This window comes from Macrobrachium nipponense, chromosome 6, assembly GCF_015104395.2.
Source record: "Macrobrachium nipponense isolate FS-2020 chromosome 6, ASM1510439v2, whole genome shotgun sequence".
NCBI classification, from domain to species: Eukaryota; Metazoa; Arthropoda; class Malacostraca; order Decapoda; family Palaemonidae; genus Macrobrachium; species Macrobrachium nipponense.
The window spans coordinates 33,931,154-33,948,540 of record NC_061108.1 but is presented as its reverse complement, the minus strand read 5'-3'; the positions used below and the strand labels follow the sequence as shown (position 1 = coordinate 33,948,540).

The 17,387-nt window shown below is 39.7% G+C and overlaps 2 protein-coding genes across 7 annotated transcripts in view; one reads left to right on the top strand and one right to left on the bottom strand.

Annotated features, from left to right (window-relative positions):
* Positions 1–3,945, bottom strand: part of LOC135216192 (sialin-like) — a 178,799-nt gene extending 174,854 nt beyond the window's left edge. Inside the window, exon 1 of the mRNA XM_064251330.1 lies at positions 3,776–3,945. The gene's annotated coding sequence lies outside the window, so the exon portion shown is untranslated. The remainder of the gene's footprint in view (positions 1–3,775) is intronic.
* Positions 1–17,387, top strand: part of LOC135216191 (sialin-like) — a 380,051-nt gene that overhangs the window by 166,796 nt on the left and 195,868 nt on the right. For 2 of the 6 annotated variants that reach the window (XR_010314828.1, XM_064251324.1), the window contains exons 1-2: positions 1,731–2,318; positions 3,805–3,969. The exons of 1 other annotated variant lie outside the window; for it this stretch is intronic. Coding sequence is in view for 4 of the 5 variants with exons in the window: in XM_064251324.1 (XP_064107394.1) it covers positions 2,276–2,318; positions 3,805–3,969 (208 nt within the window). In the remaining variant the exon portion in view is untranslated. Of the gene's footprint in view, positions 1–1,730; positions 2,319–3,804; positions 3,970–17,387 lie in introns of those variants that run through there. 3 more of the 6 variants (XM_064251326.1, XM_064251327.1, XM_064251328.1) reach the window with 2 other exon arrangements.

Genomic DNA, 17,387 nt, shown 5'->3' with positions numbered 1-17,387 from the left:
CTCCCCTGGAAATTGCTTACGCCCCCGAGGTTAAGAACCACTGATCTAGTCTTCATCATTTTCCCAAACATGGCTTCCTCTCATCCTCCCTTTCTGCTTTAAAACCATGACTTTGCTAAATGTCCTAATCATCCTGTGCGCTTTACAACCCTGACTTCATGCAATCAGTCGTAATCATTCAATCAGTCAGTCCCTGGAGACCAGTTAAACTAAGTCAACAACCCATTTGAGTCATTTGCTGCTCATTATCTTGTACATTGTAAGAAGACAGAATTTTAATTTTATTAATTTTGTATTTATTCCAGTTCAGTATTGGAGCTGTATTGCCAGAAGATTCTTTGCATTGTCCCTTTGGCCCCGAGATCCACTTCCTCTTTTTCCTTTCACTGTACTTCCGTTCATCTTCTCTGTCTTCGATCTTACGTTCCACCCTCTCCTAACAACTGATTCATAATGCAACTGCGAGGTTACCCCGTGTTACACCTTGAAAACCTTTTTCTTGTCAATATCCGTTTCAGTGCTGAATGACCTCATAGGTTCCAGCACTTGGCCTTTGACCCAAAATCTGTATTCTGTTCTGTTCTATTCTTATCAAGACCTATAACACAGCTTCATATTAAGACCTATAACAGCTGGCAGGACCCTTCCACAGTTTAGCAATAGGAGTAAATAAAGACCTCTGGTGCGATGAGCAGTGTAACATCTTAATGCCTCGAATAAAAATGGTTTCTGAACCTCTGTAAAGTAAGCAGCGCGCACTGAATTTGGAGGCCTAGATAACAGACTTATAAATAGTGAGCTGGCGATATCCCCTGAAGATATATGTTGCAAATCACCTTGGTCATTTGAACCACCAACAGTTGGAACACCACCAAATGCTCTATCCACTGAAGGGCAAAATATGGACAGGAAGGGAACCAAATATGGAACTATATGCATGGAATCGTAGCAAGTGTCACTTCACTAATTGGTTTCATCCGTTCTCTGCCCTACCAGCAGGGAGTGGACATGGAAACTTCTTCCACAGTGGGTATTAGGTGAGATTTAGGCTATAGGGAAGCAGTACGTACGCAGTTGTGTATCTGGTTCCCCTCCTTCTCTTCTTCTGTAATAGAGCTGGTCAACCGTTGTACGTGAATGGCTGCTGCAGAGGTTTTTATAATGGTCTGAAATGTTTTCGCCTTTCAGAAGCACAAGATTTTTGGTAAGATGAATGGGGAGACTTAGTACCATCCCAGAGTAAACATTAGTCATTTTGTCGTCATTAATCCATGTGACTAAAACGGAATGCTGGCCCACGGCATATTTCACGTTTTCTGCACAACCTATGCAGGTTTGTTCCACGTCTCAAATCCTGATTTCCTGTATTGCCTAGACCCTATAGGAACTCTGTATATGCCACTGAATTATGATTTTCCAGTTATATGAGTTTCGTGTAAAATGTAGCTATATGAAATTTTTTGCTTTACTTGTATTTTTTTTTAAATTCAAAAATCATACTACCGATGACAAGCTACGCGTTTTTCCATAGAATAGAAGTTTCTATACATATAGAGGAAACTAGAAGGAAATAGTAAATTAAAAAGGTATACTATACCAAACAAATATCTACATACAGATCAGGGATTATAGAGTTAAAGATAAAGGGTGCTCAAAGCTTTATTAATCTCCCACCCACCCCTCTGAAACCGGCATCGTCTTATTTATGCCGTCAGGGCTATATCAGGAAGGTCAGTTAGTTTGTAGTGTGCTCGCTCTCGCTCGTTCTCTAAGGATGACAAAACGGAGGCGTGTTTTTCCATAAGAATAGTGTTGTTACAAATAATGTATAATCGTACATTAGGGCTTAATGCAACTATTACTTTACAACGACCTGTGAAAAATAAACTAGAAAAGAATACAACGACCAGTGAAAAATTTACTCAAATATCCAACACCAATAAAAAGATATAACAATGAATTTTAGTGTAAATTCGTTGACAGACCTTTGCCCTCTTGGTAGTTGTAGTCTACTAAGGACAGCGTTGTCATGTTGGTCAGAATGTAGACAGCAGAGCCTGCCTGTGAACGTACTGCGAAGTCTATCGAAAAACCCTTTGGTAATTCTTACTCGTCAGTATCCCAAAGTGGATAACTCCTGATCCAAAGTTGCAAAATCAAGGCTAATTCCAGTGAACATCTGAATTTTCCAGAAAGAGAATCTCGTGCCTGTTTTTAGCAAACGCAACTTCGAAATCGTAATTCCTCTTGTGTGTTGCAAGATCAGGAATCTGAAATGGAAGTGGCAGTAATAAACGATTTCTTGAAGTTAACCTTCGGTAAGTACTTACTCATTCCATGATTTGTAATGCTGTGGTATGCACGAGTTTATTTAGCTACTATTCAGGTAAAAAAAACTTGAGAAGAAATTAATACATTTCACTGCTTATTATGAGTTATTTTAATATCGGTATTATTCCTGGAGAAAACATTCTGGTTAACAATGGTTATGCAAACAATAGGCGTACGTTACAAAAATTTAGATGATTTTTTTTTTTTTATATATAATTTCTCGTCTCAAAGAAGAGGAGCTGGATCTTTAAGGTTACCTGCTCCTTTCATTCCCTCGGCACATGTAATTTCCTGCAGTGGTTTTGCTTAGCCATTTCCCATGTGAATATCTGTTCATTAAAAAAAAAAAAAAAATAGTTTACCGCATTGCAAAGTGTGGAGACCCTGATTATTTTCATATTCAGATACGAATATTATGGTTAGTTTCATTTCATCCATAAAGGCAAAATATTTCGTGTGTAATAATTATTTTTTTTAGCAAGCCTAACTTTGTGAAACGTGGTTGTTACAGTTTAATTTTAGGAGCACAGGCCCGGCTATTGTTTGATAGGTTTTATCTCGCATCGACCTGAAAGCTGGTTCATAGAATACCTTTAATAAGGGATTAATAAAAATCGCTGTGAAGCAGGTCAATTAACTTCTGCAACTGCATTTACAAATAAGAATTAACATAGTTAATGGCTATGGTTGGATAGTATTGGGCTCGCAACGTCTCATCTTTATTGTGATATTTAGTTTCTCTGGCTACATTCGGTTCGATTTTTTTTATTGTTTTTATATTTTAGGCGCTACACTTGATGGTTAACCAGTGCTCTCAGTAGGTACTTGGGTTGCACCGTCATTTATAATCTTCAGGTAAGTTCGCTTTCCTGAGGGTCATCTCAAAGGCAGTTTTGTTGACCTTTGATTTATTTGTCATCAAGTACATTTATTCTTTGCTTTGGCGTTGTTATTGTAGGTCAATGTTCTCTTTATTGTAATTCCGCAATATATGTATATTTTGTTTCCTAATATTTCTGTTCTTTCTCCTCATACGGTTATTCTGTTCTGTGAAAAACGTGTTAAGAAAGCTCGTGATCTTGAGTCTTGTATTAAAACAATAGAATCAGACTGTAAATAATGTATAACAGTAATACTTCTTTTCCGTAATGATATTTACTTGTTGATGTCATTCTTGTTGAACCAGCAATGTTGCTAGAACTGTGTGCTGATAAAATGTTGGTAGAGTGACTGTTGTGAGTTTGTTAACACTTATATTCTGGCAACTCAAGATAGAAATAATTGATTGGTAGAAATAATTGATTGGTGCATGTGAGAATCCACCAAGCAAACAGTTTTGGGGGAACATCGAAGCAGCAGGTGAGTTTTCTTTCGGAAGTGCACTAAGGAAAGTTTTATTCCCGACAGATGTCCACCATATAGATTTCATTGTATGATCACTTACGTGCATCTTTTATTCGTTCTTTCTTGAAGGCTGGCTGCCGGCTAGAATTGCCTTGGCGTTGATGGCATGGCTTGGCTTCATCAATTTGTACATGACGAGAATTAATGTCTCCGTCATCATTGTTGCTATGGTCAAGAGGAACAGTTCTTCCAGCACGGTTGCTCCCTGTTTGGTGGCCGACAACTCACTGAATGGTAGGTTGAAAGAACCCCCCTCCCCCCACCCTCATTTCTCTCTCTCTCTCTCTCTCTCTCTCTCTCTCTCTCTCTCTCTCTCTCTCTCTCTCTATCTTCGTCTATGTGAATTTAGTCACTTAATACCACGCATGAATGGAAACATTGATTATTCAGAGGGCAGGAAATTACATTCATAGTAAACAGTAATTTGAAACACTCAACGTAATAACTGCAGTATGTTTAAAATAGGATTAGACCCATTTTTTCAATATTGGTCCTTTTCGCAACTTGATATCACATTGCGACATCTGTTAATTTATTAACAAATAAGGTTAAAATACATTAGTCACTCTTGCATCGCTTCTTTGAAATTATGTCAACCGTCAAAACACTTGAGATATTTGATAGAACCGAAAAGAGAATTTTCTTGTTTTCCTTCTCTCTTTTAGAATGTCATATTATGTCAGTGGATTTAAGCAGTGTTCACTGTGTGGATGTAGAGTACGCATCATAAACACTTCACATCTCGATAAGGAGTCGGTACACGAAACGACTTCTTATTAAACTGGGCTTCGAAAAGAACTGGTACCTCCTGTCTTCGTGTAACAACGTGGATATAGGTTTATGTTACAACTGAGTTGGCATCTCCAGTACATTTGTGTTAAGTGAATAATGGGCAACAGTCATTGGGGCACCCATCCTCTTTGCTAAAAAGATCTCCCTCAACCACATAGCTGCTTCACTTGACTTGAACAAAGCTTCCTGGTCACCCCCTGTTAGTTCCATTGTGCCTTTCATTTTCATCTTGCAGCCTCTCTTGCACATCCTGGGTATGACGTCTTTCATCCTAAACCTTCTCTATCAAAACGCTTCCTGTACCTCTCTCTCTCTCTCTCTCTCTCTCTCTCTCTCTCTCTCTCTCTCTCTCTCTCTCTACGCTATTCTCAAATGATTATGCCTTTGGCTCGCTGGGTATTGAAACGTGAAGGTGTTTTCATGCTGTTGTCTATGACTCCGTTTCTCTCATCGTGCTCTCAAACTTTTTTTTATGTGAATGTCTAGTTTTAAGTTTTCGTTTGCACAGAACACCAAATGCTGTAAACATCAGTCAGGAAACCGTCACGAAGGATGTAATTTGCAATCCGTTTCTTGATGTAGGAGTTTACTTTGCTCATATCATTTTATCATACCACAGTCGTATGCATTCAACTAAATTTGTTAACAAAAATTACTCAAGTGTTTTACTCTGTAAATTTACTGGACAGACCATGCGGCATGATTTACGTTAAAGTATTAAAATATTATTTGCTTTTTCACTGATTTTTTGTAATGATTACACAATGTAGCACATGCTTTGTTTATTTGTATTTATTTTATGTTTTTACATATACATTTTGCCACTGAATTCAAAAATCACATTCGTTTTTATGTAATATCGATAGTTTTTCATTAATTCTTTTATTTTATTTTATAAATTTTTCCCGTTCCTTATTAATTCCTACCCCCAACTTTTTCTCTACAGCAGTATGTTGGTTTAACCTATTCTAATATTGTAAGGATAATTACACTACAGTACGTACTTTTTCATGTATTGAAAGGTATTTAAGAAGTACAATATTAGAACAAAAAGAAGCAATACAATTCTGCGCTTTAAATGCTTTGATAACTCTTTTTTTAAGATCAGAAGTGCCTTGACAATCGAGATTTTCCAGAGTGCATACTTTCATCTTTTCTGACTAGAGACCATATGTAATCTCCCATCATGGCAGTATCCCATCGTCCTTAATTTCTTCTTTCCATTGTTGCGATGTCCTGATGAAATCTCTCACCATGCTCCTCACTGACATCACCCAAGTTTTCGGGGGAAGAAATCTAGGTGAGAGTGCAAAAAAATGAACCTTTAAAGACATACGACAACCCAGTTTCTTGAAGTTCTCAATAAATTTTGCTACCATTTGTTTGTAATTAGGATCCTTGTGATATCCTAGGAATCCACGAACTACATCACGAAATACACACCATGCTTCTTTTTCAACTTTTGTCATCGCTCTTTCCAGTTTCTCCGACTTCAACATTGCGTTTACTGGGGGTCCAACAAATATGCCGTTGATAACTTTGGAAACATGAGATGAATTTCATGAAAAGCTTCTCCTCCAGTATCTAAGGGCTTCACAAACTGCTTTACCAATCCTAGTTTAATATGAAGTGGGGGTAATAAGACATTGCTGGAATCTACTAGAGGCTGTCTGAGAACATTTAACATTCCTGGCTGCAATTCCAATCGTGGGGGCCAATCAACTTTCTTGTAATGATCATCATCAGCTCTGCTGTCCCATAAGCAAAGGAAACATGAATACTTTGTGTATCCCCCTTGTAAACTAAGCAAGAAGTTAAGCGTCTTGAAATCACCACAAACATCCCACTTGAAGTCAGTATAATTTATTTTGTCAAGAAGTTGTTTGACAATATCATAGTTGTCTTTCTTCTGTACGGAGTGTGCAAGAGGCAAAGATGGATATTTATTTCCATTATGGAGCAACACTGCTTTGAGTCTTCGTGTTGAGCTGTCTATGAACAGCCGCCTGTCTGAAGGATTATGCATGACTCCAATAGCAGTAAACAATCCAGTCACATCTTTACTGTAACACAGATCATTACTAATGTCATAGTAAATTTCAAATTCTTCATGTCGTTTCCGGTACACAGATGTCCTGCAGTCTTCCCCACGTAAATGATTCCATTCCTTCAGCCTTGATGAAAGAAGTTCAGCTCCGGACTTAGTAAGATTTAAATCCCTGATTAAATCATCTAGCTCACTCTGATTTGGAAAGTGAGGCTCTGAAGTCGTTCTTGGTACGAAAGCTTCCTCCATTTCTTGGCTGCTGCTACTTGCTGACTCTTCAGATGAAATAGCCATTGCACCTTCCCTCTGAAAAGAAAGAAATAATTACATTAACCAACTTGAACAAAGACTTGAATAACGTTAGGATTCCATACATCTTTAGGAAAATGAATGTATAGCTAGTAAATACTTAATGTTCAAGCAAATTAAAAGTAACAATTTTGGAGAGTATGATAAGTAAACTTACATTTTGTGGTGGTTGTGGTACTGGTAAGGTGCCATCATGTGGGACAGGTGCTCTAGATGATGGGATGTCTGGATACTGAAGAGCTTGTCTTCCTTTCACTTTTCTGTATTTGTCACATAAATCATACAGAAGTAACAATCATCGTGATGGTTCTTCGGCTCTCTTCATACTCTGGGAACGGCAAAAGGCATTGCCCTTCCTGTACCTCTTGACCATCCTTCTAGAGTTGATCAGCAGCTTCCACATATCACATGAGGGGCCCATGTGTCCTGGTCACCCATGGGCATTCCGAAATAGAGTCTGCGCTATACAGCAATTTGGCACCTTTCACGATCTTATGTAATTACCTGTTTTGTTTCCAATATAATAAACCACACACATAGCAAAATGAATCTGGAGAATTTGTACACCCTCTAGTAGCCATCCTGAAAATAGCAGAACTTATTGATTGATTGATCTCAAAGAGAAAATTAGAGATTCACTTGCAGCAGAACGATATAACAGTTCCGAATATATAACATTAAAGAAAAGACCGATTATTGCTATAACGTGTCGATGATACAGAAAAAATAATACATTGTTGAAATCAGTCAGAGAGAAAAGTGATTAGTAAACCGTAAAAAAATAAAATTAATAAAATTTTGTAAATGAATAGTTACGTGCAAAATTGGGAGCGCTCGCCACGCACACGCATGCATACGTACATCCCATATATATATAATATATATATTATTTAATAAATATACTTATAGTATTTATATAATATATAATATACATAATATATATATATACATTACATATAATACACTAATATACACATATACACATATACACATATATATTATACATACATAACCATACCTAACATAAGTATAATATATATATATATATTATATTTATATATATATGAGAGAGAGAGAGAGAAAAAAAAAAAACAAAAACGTAATGTACATAAATAAATAAAAAGTTACACTGAGAGAAAGATAAAATTTATATTGTATCCACCCCGTTCCCGATGATACAGAAAAAATAATTACATTTTGAAATCAGTAGAGAAAAGTGATTTGTAAACAGTAAAAAAATAAAATGAACAAAACTTTTGCAAATAATTGATACGTTGCAAAATGAAGAGCGCGCGCGCGCGCCACACACGCATGCATACGCACATCCATATATAAATATATATATATATATATATATATATATATATATATATATATATATATATATATATATATATATATGAGAGAGAGAGAGAGAACGTAGTAACATGAATAAATGAAAAGTTATATGAGAGAAAGATAAAATTTATTTTAGGTGGAATTGGAGGACGAGGAAGATCAGGTACAAAAATACAGGTGGATGGGTAAAGTGACAAAGTGTCAGGTAAGAGAGAAGGGCACATGTAGTAACATATAGGAACGAAATGTTTAGGAAGGATCACGGAGGGAATAAGAGGTTGTTCTTGAAGGGAGTCAAAGCAGAGGGAAGGGTTGAGAGGTTGGCTTTCGAAACAAAGGTATACGCGAGTTGCTCTCTCAATAGAAGGCTCTAGTGCAGCGTTCTTCCTTCAACCTGTGGTTCCCGACCCTTCGGTGGATCACGAGATAAATAAAATGGGTTGCGAACAAAAGAAAGAAAAAAAAATTGAAGTGGATGCAAAGTGCAAAATATAAACTAGTTTTGCCGATTTCTCTCAAGGAAAGGCATAGATTTACCAATCGTAACATAATAGTACATATTATTATGCATTTATTATACACATACAAAAATGATGTCGCGTTCAAAAAAGATGTCATCGTATTCGAAATAACTAACAGCCTCTCCTCCTTCCTCCGTTATTCCATGAATCCTCGGCTATCAAACAAGATTGGTTAAGTTTTAATAACTAGTTGTCATCAAAAACTCTGGCAATCGACATACATACATACACACACTCGTCTTGAATCGTTAATTATTTAAACAAGGTTGTTCCAAAATTGAGTCGCTAGTTGTCCACAGTTTTTTGCGTAACACTTATATTTTATTCTCAGTCTTTACTCATTTTACCTAGCTTAATTTTATATTTTTTTCTCAGTCTTTACTAATTTTACTTAGCTTAACTTTCAAATTTCTTTCCTGTCTTTACATTTTGTTTTTTTACTTCACAATGACTTATTCTCCGCACTTTTAGACATGAAGGTACGGTCCTATTATATTTTTTTTCAGAGTTTATCTGTCTTATTCATCAACAGATCACGATCCGTGCGGAATATAAATATACTACATATAAATTGTCGATGCTAAATAAATCAACCTTGTGGTTTTTGCTGTGGGTCCCAATAAATGAAGTTTAAAAAACGCTGCTCCACTGGATCGAAGAAAGTCTTTTTTAAGAGCGCATTGTGGTTATTACAATTATATATGTAAGTATCGGTAAAAAGTGACCTGTAGATAGGTAAATATAGATGTATGTTCGGTTGTACATAAGTGTATGTCTACGTATATAGTAAGTAGTACCTGGTTTAAAAGTAAAAACTCCTGAGGCTAAAACCCAGTCATCTGGTTTAGGTGCTCAGCCTGCTAGGGTTGAAAGCACCCCTTATTAAGGAAGATGTGCCTACTTTTACAGTAGAATCATCTCCAGTTGATGAGACTTTCCCTTTGTCTCCCCCCATCTCTTTGCAACAAGAACCTTGCAACATAGAAATGGAACAAGAAAAAACCAAAGGTCCAAAGAGAGTAAGAACTCCTTCATCCTCTCCTCCACCTGCTCAAAGTATGGGCATTACATAACCCCATAAAAAGTGTAACAAAAGTGAGGCCAACAATGAGGGTACTTCTGCTCTCTTAACTTTCTCCTGAGATGTAGGTTCACTCTTGTGGACATTCACTGTTTAATTAATCAACTTCCTCCTCTTTTTACTACTTGGTGATTTTAATTCTCACAATTCACTTTGGGGTGGTAATTTTTTAGACACAGGGTAGGATCATTGATGACATTGTTAATAATTGTCGCGAATTATTCGCTCTTGACTTAATTAGGTTCTAGTCCGGTGGTCTGGGCGATAACAAGGTCTGAAGGACTAGACTCTACAACTCGGTGGAGGGATTGAGGAAGCAAGGTTTACAGTTTTACACTTTTATTTAAAAAAATAAACCATAATTACACTTAAAACATTGCCCCACATATTACATACAAGTTAATTCCACGTGAAAAGGTCACAGGAAATATCCAATACGAAAACTCAATGAATTGAAGTAGCACGTGGCCGTTGCAATTCTATGTCTGTGAGGCTGACCAAAAGATTAGAAAAAATCAAGAAATCTGACACAAAATCCATATAATCAGATTGTTCACTTTACATTTGGCAATACAATCTTGAATTAGGCTTCATATTCAAAGGATGCGTGGGATACCCCGTGATAAACTTACACTATATCATGTTAACTGAATCAAAGTAACGACTCTGGCTGTGTGGGGAGGAGAAGATGATCCGCCTTACCTTTATCTTTTCTCTCCGGTACCTGGGAAGAGCTTGCACGCTGTGTGTGGCGTTGCCCTCAGCACAACTTTTGTGACATCATGGCGTAACAATTCTTGACGTTTGACGCTTTACTCTATTGCACCTCATCTTTATGCGTTGCGTTAACTACAAGATATAGTAATTCGTATTAAGGTGGATGATGAACTCTAGTTTTACATGAGGTGTTGTAACTTAAGTAAACTCGAGGGATTCCCCTGAAGACGAAGGTTTTCGCTAGGCACGCTTCCTTTGTTTTTATCTTATATACATGGTTAATTTTGTTTCAGAGTTCTATAAGAAATATAAAGTTTATAGCAGGTCATTTCGTTTTCCTTCCCCACAGTTTCATAATGATTAGTTGCGTTTTTTACATACCCATGGCATAAGTCACGTAGTTGCTTGCACTCGTCATTGATTCTTCTTCTTACTTAAGTTAACCTGACGTTTGCGGCAGGTTTGTTGCAAAATGGGGGATCCGTCCCTTTTCGCGACATCCTCCGCACCAGAAAAATTCTGGCCACAAGGTTTAGCATTCAGAAGCATCAGACGGTGGGAGGGAAACTCTGACGACTACGGCCGACTTGACTCCAATGTGATGAGCGCTCGCTGTTAGAGACAGTTCGGAACAAATACATCATATACATTTCAAATTTCACTTACATATAGGTGATCACCTTTCACTGGTACAATCTTACATTATGACACAAGCAACAACCTTAAACACACCATGTCTGGCGCAGCCTGGTCAGCTGACACGAAAGCAACTACCTTAGTTACCCTTAAATATGTACAACTACACCGTTTTCTATCGTCCTTCAAACTCCTTCTGACACGACCTCACCTTACATGATCCATCATGTGATTCGTACACGACTGCTATTTTCTATGTCCTACACATACTCGTTTTCTACCCACTCTTTCATCCGTTTTCTCTGTATCACTGCTGCTCTCTGTTTAGGACGCATGAACTGCACTTCCTCTTGGTCAACTCACCCATCCTAAGGATGACTGTCCGAAGATACAATACTCGTGTTTCTTACGGGCCTGTTATTTGAATCATCTGCACCCTGTCCACCCTGAGCCTCTACCATGCACTCGCTTCCCCAGACGTAATTCGCTCTTCTCCTTCGATGCCATCGATGGTACCGCTCACATCCCTGATACCGTCCATCCCAGCCTTGCTGTCTGTGCCTGCTTCCGCTGATCATTTTCTTCGGTGGACATAATTTCCAGGGGAACGAGGTGGCTGATGGCTTGTAGGGTTTCTGTGCCGTCGTACAGCACGTTGGCAGATCAGACGACCCCATCATCATCAGGATAGACCTCCATAATCTTGCCAAAGGGCCATGCAACCCTCTTACACTGTTCGATTTTCACGAGCACGACGTCTCCTGGGTGAAGATCAGTCCTTTTCCAAGGTTGAGAGTCGTGTCTGGAGTGTAGGGCGGAAAGTTATTCTCTCTTGCAGCGCTCGCGAAACGCCTTCAGAGTGTCCGTCAACCGGAGATAATGGTCTCTGAGGCGTTATCACAGCAACTGGGAGGGTGTGAGGACTTGAGACTCTCGCCCATCCCCGATGTACATGAGTGGTTGATTATTGACCATGGCTTCGGCCTCCTTCACTAATGTCCGGAAGTGCTCCTCTGGAAATGACTTCTTCTGGAAGGCTACCTCAAGCATGTGTTTCACTACTATTAACCTCTTGAAGAAACCTCCCTTCCATGGTGCTCAGGGCATCTGGAAACACCACTGAATGCCAGTCCTCCTCAGGAACTTCTGGATGTTGTCCTCTTCATACAATCCTTGCAGAAAGTGGCTGGCTGATCTGAACGTCTGGTGATTGTCCGAGACGATGAGTGAAGGAGCGCCATGGGTCGCTCTGAATTGTCGCAGAGCCAAGATGAAGGTTACGGCTTCCAGATTGCCGCAAAACTTCAGGTATACTGCCCTGGTGGTCATACAGGTGATAAGCAGGATGTGGCCTGCTTCCTCTGTGGTGTGGATAGGACCCGTGTGGTCCACTTCGACGTATTTGAATGGGCAACTCAGGTTCTTTGGGTAGTTGAGGTGGTGGTGGCTGCGTCAGTAGGGGCTTGAAGGTGATTACACAGGCTCTACACTGTCCCACGACTTGTTTCACCCTGACCCTCAGTCCGGGCGACCAACAGTCCTCATGGAAAAGACCCACGAGTTCATTGACACCGCAATGCATATTACAGCGATGCAAATAAGTATGCCCTAACTAAGATGCCATTGGCAGGCAATAGAACAAGTGACTTTCTGCAACGGTTCTCATCAAGAATTCTAGTTTGTGTGTACACAATTCCATCTATTAGACATAGATTTAATTGATTAGTAAAATTGGTCACATCTCTTGCAGCACTAATGTTAGTTTCTAAATAAGCACAAGTACTGGCCAAATATTTTGTCTGATCCAATCTTACTAACATTAAGAAAGGAGACTTATTTAAATTCAGAAATTTAAGTATCAATTTCATAACTCAACAAAACAGGAAACTCTACCCCCCGTTCCATGATTTCCCATGTTTCGCTGGGTTCTACCATAGTGACTTCTTACTTCATCTCACAGAGGGCCATGGCAACAGTCGCAGTCACGGGCTCTGACACACAGACGGCTTCTGACAGTTTTGGCTCTCCAACACTGTGCAGAAAAGGGGGGCCCACTTAGCCACAACTGGTTCTGTTTCAGTTCTCTCAAGGTGGCTCCTCTCAACAGGATATCAGCTGGGTTCTGACAGGTGGGCACGTACTTCAAGGCCATGTTGTTATTCTGTAGGGTAAAGAGAATCTCCCCCACCCGATTGTTGATGAATATGTTCTTGTTATCCCTATTGCTATTCATCCAAGCGATTACCACTCTGCTATCCGTCCACAAGGTGACAGTTGACAGATCTATCAGTGGTTTCAGATGTTTAGCTAATCTACATCCCAACAACATGGCCAGCAATTCCAACTTAGGGATTGTTAATTTGAACATCTTTCGGGGGGTTGGGGGGGTAACTCGCATTTTGCTCATTAGAAGAGTAGTCTTTCTGTTCCCTTGTCTCATGTACGCAATGGCCCCGTAGGCCTTACTCGACGCATTGGAAAATACATGCAACTCCGAACCCTTGGAGCCTACAGATCGCTCAATCCCCAGTTCACTTACGGACTTGAACTCCTGTAGCAATTTACTGGTTTCTTGGGCCTTAGCATCATCTAGCACATCATCCCATCCTACACCACCTTCCCAGAGTTGTAGAAACAACTTTCCACTCACAAATAGAGGACTAACCAAGCCTAAGGGGTCGAAATTCGACACTAGAAGTGAGAGTATCCTGCGTTTCCTAGGTACCCACCCTTCCCTCATCTCTTGGATCCCCCGACTCCCCCTCACACGGATCTTATCCTCATCCCTGTTCCATTCAACCCCCAACACACTCACACACCGAGGTTCATCCCAACTCATTCTATCGTCCAATTCTCTAACATTACTGGCCCAGCCAGTCAAGGGCATGTTGGCTCGTTCTAAGAGTTCTCTCGTGCACTTTTGTTCCTGCATCAGCGATTGCATTTCATTGAAAGTTTGGATATAGTTATCTGCATAAAATTGACTAAGCAAGTCCAGCTGTCCTTCCCTCTGCAAATGAGTCTGAAGGATTTGTTGCAGGAGGAAGGTGCTCACAGTGATGCTGAATACCACAACCTGAAAGGCAAAGGTAGCCGTACGATTAGGCACCTCGCGCCAGAGGAATCATGTGTACTTGGCATCACTGGGACCTAACAATATGCCATGGAATGTTTTGCTAATATCTGCAATTAGGGCATATCGACAAAATCTAAACTTCACTAACAAGTTATACAATGCCTCTACCAAGTTAGGGCCAGATATAAGGCAATCATTTAATGACAGTCTATCCTTGGACTTCGCTGATGCATTGAACACAATGTGTAAGAGAGCTTGATAGCTATGTTTAGTATGAACAACACTCTGGCTTACCTTCACAATCGCATCTATTTCTTGAACTATATATTGCTCTGAAGGAGCGATCCCAATTCGGTCTAGTCTTCACCATTCGTCAACGTCTGTTTCTGGTATTGCTATCCTGCACACGCGGTGTGTGTAGTTCTTAGATTAGCCCCTTCAAGTGCCCACTGTGGAACCTTTCCGAATAGCGACATTCCCCCATGTGTTACGAAAAGGTTTGACCCAAGGACGAAGTAGCTAAAATAACCGGCTCCTACGAGTACATCCATGTTGTGAATGGGCACGTCTACATGATCGCGCACTACTAGCTTCGTGTGTTTTTCCATTTCGATCTTGCACGCCACCACATCGAGTTGTCCCCACCACATCGAATTGTCTCTCAATTTCCGCAGAGCCAAGGGGAGCTAGGTTTAATGGTACTTGACCTATGATGGGGAGATTTAATCTCTTGGCTAAGGAGGCTGATATGAAGCTGTGCTGGCTCCCGGTGTCGAGGAACAATCGGATGCTGTTGGTTTGTTCTTGCACGTGTAACGTGGCGGTGGCAGTTGGCAACAACAAACAAGGTAGTTCTAGCGAGGGACTTTTCAACGTTACCTTAGTGTTTACACAAGGCTTTGATTCCTTCTCTTTGGTGTCTGGGTAGTTAGCGCTCTTCTGGCTACCTTTTGGAGTCACAGTCTTCACTGGGCAAGAAGTTACATCCAATGCACTAGGAACATTATGAGAGGGGGCAACAGAGGGTGAAGTTGAGGTCTTGGGGTGTGTCTGTTATCACAAATTTAATTATGGTGCTTAGCACCGCACAACTTATGTGAATTCTTACTTTGGTACTGTTTGCTTCTGTGCCCTGGATTTAGACAATTGAATCACCTTCTCATGCGGATCAACTGACGACGTCTCATGGCGATATCTAGTGGTCTGTTGCACTTGTGTGCTGAATGGCTGTCATTACAAAACAGACAAGCTTTAACTTTAAGTCTCGGGTTTGCATTCATTTCAGGTTTCATGTCGGGTTTTAAGGACTCCCTTTTGAAGCACATCGTCCTCGAGCATATGAATGATGAAATCAATTCCGTTGAAGAACTCATCAAGATCATAGTCGCACTTTGCGCAAGTGCTCCACGACTTTATGGTATAATTTACCCTCAGATAATTTTTTATTTATTAGACTCATGATCATACCGTGGCCGATATCATTCTTGCTCAAACGTTTAATCTGTTCAATCAAAATGGTCAATTCAAAAGGGAATTTCTTAAGTTCCACGGGGTTTAATGAAGGTACAAAGATGTTGGCTAATCGCTGTTGCGATATGACAAGCATTTGATGTTCATTCCTTTACTGTTTATTAAGCAGATCTAGTGCAATTCAATAGTTAGCCGCGGTTATGTTCAGAGATTTGACAACTCTGAGCAGATCCCCTCCCAAGGTACCGAGCAAGTACGTGAACTTGGTCACATCATCCAAGTCACTTCTGTGATTAACATGAATTTCAAACAATTCTCTATATGAAGTGTATTCGCTCACTTCTCCCTCGAATGTAGGGAGGGGCAATGGTTTCAGCTTTGGCAAACTGACGCTTTTAGAGGGAACACTTAAGAGTATCAATCCAGTGCAGTAACAATGAAACTGCCTTTGTTGCTTCATTCAACAGTTGGCATAGCCTAGCATCTATTTCAGATTCTAATTTAGCAACATTTGACATATACAGCAAACGAAGCTGCTTCTCATCTCCACGAATATTGTCGACCACATTCTGGTATACAGCTGCGGTATGCGTTTCTATTAGCTCGCATTGAGCTTCTAGGATCAGGTCCGATAGAAAACCCATCGTTGCCTCAATTTGGATTACCGTGGCAACCGCCATGATGGTTGTTATTACAAGGGGTTAAAAAAAAAGAGCGATATCACATTATGAAGAGGGGGAAAGGTTAATACAAGATTGTGGCAATTACAGAATCCCACTCGGCTTGACGGTCGCACTTTCCTCTCATCAGTCTCATCAAGTGGTTGAGGAACACTGCCTTTACTGGACTTGTAAAATGAACACCATCAGATTTCTTGCCCGACTTATAAGCCTCTGTGTTCATGGAAAGATGTCTTAACACTGTACTTATGTTGTTTCGAACAGTACTTTCTTAGATGGCCATTGAAATTTCATACTTTCACTTTGTAGTCTTCTGAGGTTATATGGAAGCGATTTCTGCTCGAGTATTCTCTTAATTCTGCATCACAGATCGCAATTACTTTGGTCCAGCTCCTCAATCGCTCAATGAGCACTTTCAGGAAAAAGATTAGAAAAGATTAGAAAACTAAGCAGCAAATGTGTTCCAACACCAATACCTTGCTGAAAATCAATGGAGCCCTTGTCACCTAAGCCTAATGAAGTTGCTGAAAAACTGGTGACGATTTCTCTGAAGTATCGAGTCTATGAACTATTCAACTCTGTTCCAGAATATTAGGAATTCAACTATTTCCCTTAATTTGAATTCTGGAAATGGTGAATCTCATAATTCCAAGTTAACTTTGAGGGAGTTAAGGGATGCTCTATCAACATTGGAATCAGCATCCCCCGGGAATTATAACATTCTTTGTAGCATACTGAAAAATCTTCCAGATTCATCTAAATCTCATATCCTTAAAACCTTTAGCAAAATATGGGAAACTGGTATTCTTCCCCCTTCTTGGAAGAGTGCAATTGTTGTTCCCATTAAGAAACCATTGACAGATCCACATCTTCCGACAAGCTATTGGCCAATATCTCTTACAAGTTTGTGTGTGCAAATTGTTTGAGAAAATGGTGAATTGTAGACTAATGTGGCATCTAGAGGAATGGTCTATTCTCATCTGTC